Raw genomic sequence first — 4,540 nt, 5'->3', positions numbered from 1 at the left:
TTTTGATGCTTTTAGAAAGTGGAAAGTTACGGTAGAGAAGCAAACGAAAAAGAAACTTGAATTGCTTCGTACTGACAATGGCATGGAGTTTTGTTCCACTGTTTTTAATCATTACTGAAGCAATGAAGGCATTGTTAGGCACCAGACCATCCCATACACTCCTCAACAGAATGGTGTGGCGGAGAGGATGAACAAAACCATCATCTCCAAGGCTTGATGCGTGTTGTCCAATGCTGATATGCATAGACGTTTTTGGGTTGAAGCAGCCTCCACCGCTTGTTACTTGATAAACATGTCACCTTGCATTCTGCTTGATAAGAAAACTCCTACTGAGGTATGGTCTGGTTCACCTGCTGATTATTCACAATTGAGAGTTTTCGGTTGCACTGCTTATGCACATGTTGATAATGCAAAGCTAGAGCCTAGGGCTATTAAGTGTCTGTTTCTTGGTTATGGTTCAGGATTTAAGGCATACAAGTTATGGAATCCTGAAACTAAGAAAATTTTGCATAGCAGGAATGTTGTTGAGGCTGTCATGTTTTATTAGAGTTCATCTACAAATGTTTCTGATGCTAGTGTTTTTCTGATGTTTCTGATGATGAGCAAAAAAGGATTAGCATGCAGGTGTAGTACATGGAGGAGAAATAAAATGATGTTGCTGAAATTGATAACATTGTTGTTCAGCACTCATCACCTGTTTTGCAGCGAACAAATAGTTCCATTGCTTATGATAGATCGAGGCATGACAAAGGTCCACGTCCTCGTTTAATTGAAGAGTGTACTCTTTTTCATTATGCTTTGAATTGTGCTGAACAGGTGGAGCATGATACCGAACTTGCTACATATGTTGAGGCCGTTGCATCCATTGACCGCAAAAAGTGGATTTCTACTATGCAAGAGGAGATGCAATCTCTTGACAAGAATGGTACATGGGACGTTATGCGCTTGCCTAAACAAAAGAAGGATGTCCGCTGTAAGTGGACATTTAAAAGAAAGGAAGGTATGTCTCCTAATGAACCTCCGATGATTAAGGCAAGGTTATTAGCAAAAGGTTTCAGCCAAATTCCAGGTATTGATTATAATGATGTGTTCTCTCCGGTTGTGAAGCATAGTTTTATTCGTGCATTCTTTGGTATTGTGGCTATGCATGATCTTGAGCTTGAGCAGTTAGATGTGAAGATTGGTTTTCTGCATGATGAACTTGAGGAGAAAATATGCATGGACCAGCATGAAGGTTTTGTTGTGCCTAGTAAGGAGGATCTTGTTTGCAAGTTAAAGAGATCCCTTTATGGTGTGAAATAGTCCCCAAAACAGTGGTACAAAAGGTTTAATTGATTTATCCTTGCACATGATTTTAAGAGATCTCAGTATGATAGTTGTGTTTACATCAAGTTTGTTAATGGATCACTTATATACTTACTGTTATATGTTGATGATATGTTGATTGCTGCCAAGAGCAAGAAAGATATCACTACTTTGAAAGCAAAATTAAGTAGTGAATTTGACATGAAGGATCTTGGCGCTACTAAGAAATAATAGGTATGGAAATTATAAGTGAAAGAAAATCTAGTGTGTTATTTCTTAGTCAGCAAAATTACATTAAGAAAGTCCTTCAACGTTTTAATATGCATGATGCAAAGTCTGTTAGTACACCTATTGCTCCTCACTTCAAATTCTCAGCATTGTAATGTCCTAGTACTAATGGAGATATTGAGTACATGTCACGAGTTCCATATTCTTGTGTTGTTGGTTCCTTGATGTATGCCATGGTTTCTTCTCGCCCTGATTTGTTATATGCTGTGAGTTTAGTCAGTCGATACATGGCTAATCCTGATAAAGAACATTGGAAAGCTATTCAGTGAATTTTCAGGTACCTTCGTGGCACATCTAAAACTTGCTTGAAGTTCGGCAAGATCAGTGAGGGACTCGCAGACTATGTGGATTCAGATTTTGCTGCCGACTTGGATAAGAGAAGGTCCCTCACAGGTTATGCATTCACTGTTGGTGGATGTGATATGAGTTGGAAGACAACATTACAATCTGTTGTTGCCCAATCTACAATCGAAGCAGAATATATGGCTATTGATGAAGCTTGCAAATCGTCTGTTTGATTGAAAGATTTGTATGATGAGGTTTGTGGAGGTGATTCTTGCATTAACTTCTTCTGTGACAGTTAAAATGCAATATACCTTACTAAATATTAAATACTAAAGATCAAATTTTCATGAGAGAACAATGCACATTGATGTTAAGTACTATTATCTTCGCTACATTGTTGCTCAAGGTAAACTAAATGTAAGTACTCATGATAATCCTGCTGATATGATGACAAAGCCAGTCCTGTTGCTAAATTTGAGCTTTGCTCGAGCTTGGTTGGTATAACTGTTTATTGACGCCAGCAAGTGTTTTGTTGTTGTTCAGGAGATTGATATAGTTCATACTATAATATAAAATTTATAAATTTATCTTAAAGTGAAGGATCTAAATTTATATACTAAAAAAAATCAACTTCTAACGAGGGAAGCGAGATAGACTTGGACCGAACATCTGTTCAAACCGATCCGTGCATTAGAGGATCATAGGCACGAGGGCACCACCCACTAATCCACTATCGAGTCACTTGCCGTACACAATCACCTCGTGAAGTAAGCAACGAAGTCATTAAGGGCTTTGCTGGAGGAGCCGCCATCTGCTACGGAGGCACGAATAGCCTCGCCAAGAACCTTCGCCCGCTGCCGCATTGCCATCCCTTTGTCTGAGACCATCGCCTCTTCGATCACGCCCTGGATGGCCGCCGCCGGTACCACCTCACTGTGCTTCTCCCATGGTCGCACTAGGAGGCTGACCTTGAGGTACTTGCAGAGAAACTCCGCGTCCCACGGCTGATCGGAGTGCATTGGCCAGGCGAGGATCGGCTTGCCGTGGCTTAAGCTTTCCATGGTGGAGTTCCAGCCGCAGTGGCTCATGAACGCCGCCGTGGCACCGTGCGCCAGGATCTCTAGCTGCGGCGCCCAACCGGTGATCACCAGCCCCGTCCCCTTGGTTTCTCTAGTGAACTCGGACAGCAGCTTCTCGTAGGGACTCTCGCCGCCCGACTCTGCGAATATGTCGGCCCGGTCGGCGTCGCGCAGTACCCAGATGAACCTCTGTTTGCTGCCCTTGATCGCCGCGGCCATCTCCGCAATCTGCTCAACCCGGAATGACGTCGTCGTCCCGAAGGACACGTAGAGCACCGATTCCTCTGGCTGCTTGTCGAGCCAGTCCATGCACTCGTGCAGCGTCTTCCCCGGCAACCGGGCTCTCGCGTCCAGAAGCGGGTTCAGCGGCCCGACGGCGAAGAGCTTCCTCTCCTTGAACTGCGGGTGCTCGGCGATGACATCGATGAATTCGCCCTCAAGCGCGCGGCAGGTGTTCATGACCAGGCCGGACGAGGGCACGCTTCCCCTGTCCTGCATCTCCCCCGCTGCCCGGAAGACGAACTCCAAGAACTCCTTGGTCGTGCACGCGTCGATGGGGAGGAACTGGAGGTCGTGGTCGCGCAGGAGCCTATGCTCCTTGTCCAGCCACGCCATGCTGTACGAGATGGCCACGCACTGCAGCCCGAAGGCCTCGCCGTTGCTCAGCCGCGACGCCTCGACGGCGGCGAAGGCGTTCAGGTTGTCGTAGACGACGACAACGCGACGGTAGGTAGCTGACAGGCGCTCGAGAAGGACGGCGAGAGGGGCGCGCGCGGCGGCGGTGAAGGCCTCCCACATGGGCATAAGGTGGCTGGGGAAGGGGGACGCGGCGGTCGGGTCGGGGCCCGGGGACTCGTAGGTGGAGACGTCGAGGTCGTGGAACTGGATGGAGGCGAGAGCGCCGGGGTCCCAGCCGTGCACGCGCGATTGCGCCTGCCGGACGTGCGCCGCTGGCGCGGCGTAGTGCACAGAGAGTCCCCGCGACGCGACCAGCAGGGAGAGGTGCATGAGCTGGTTGAGGTGGCCCTGCGCGGGGAAGGGCACCGCGACCAAGGCCACAGACTCGGTCGAGTCGAGCACCATTGAATTTCTGTCTGTGTACTGTGCTTCTGAACTTTTCTTGTGTTGCACAGATTGAGACGGGGTCAGAGTCGCAATATATAGAGAGACCAAAATTCTCTGCAACCACCAGGCAATGAGTTGAGTAATTTAGCTTACTATGCAGAGCAATGAGTTGAGATACTAGAATCGAAGATACTCCAAGTGTGTTGTTCCTTCTTCTTACTAGTACTCACGATGTCAACATCACCCAATGGAGAAGCCGATCCTCGGTTGAAGCGGCATGAGTCGATTGTGGTGACGCTGAACAACCAAATCACTGATGAGAGGATTGGATCTGCATGGTAGAGCAAAGACTTCCCGGAACCCTGCCGGTTCGTATTTTCTTGCTATAAAGCTCGTGGCCGACGACACTGGGCAGGCCTGGATCACTCAGCGGCTGGGACGTGCCGCCTTCGTCACCAATGACGACAGACGACCGGCCGATCTATTGTAGCGCGAGAGTGCAAGCCCAAAACGAAAAC

General features: G+C 47.5%; 1 protein-coding gene across 1 annotated transcript; it reads right to left on the bottom strand.

Moving 5' to 3' along the window:
• Positions 1-2,431: 2,431 nt before the first annotated feature.
• LOC124675093 (cis-zeatin O-glucosyltransferase 1-like) lies at positions 2,432-4,040 on the bottom strand. The gene has a single exon (XM_047211164.1). It carries the CDS (start codon positions 4,038-4,040, stop codon positions 2,634-2,636), a length of 1,407 nt encoding a protein of 468 aa, XP_047067120.1. The 3' UTR covers positions 2,432-2,633.
• Positions 4,041-4,540: the final 500 nt, after the last annotated feature.

Source organism: Lolium rigidum, chromosome 7 (genome assembly GCF_022539505.1).
Source record: "Lolium rigidum isolate FL_2022 chromosome 7, APGP_CSIRO_Lrig_0.1, whole genome shotgun sequence".
In the NCBI taxonomy this organism is placed as follows: Eukaryota; Viridiplantae; Streptophyta; class Magnoliopsida; order Poales; family Poaceae; genus Lolium; species Lolium rigidum.
Note: the sequence above shows the minus strand (reverse complement) of the source record. Positions and strands in the feature narration are given on the sequence as shown.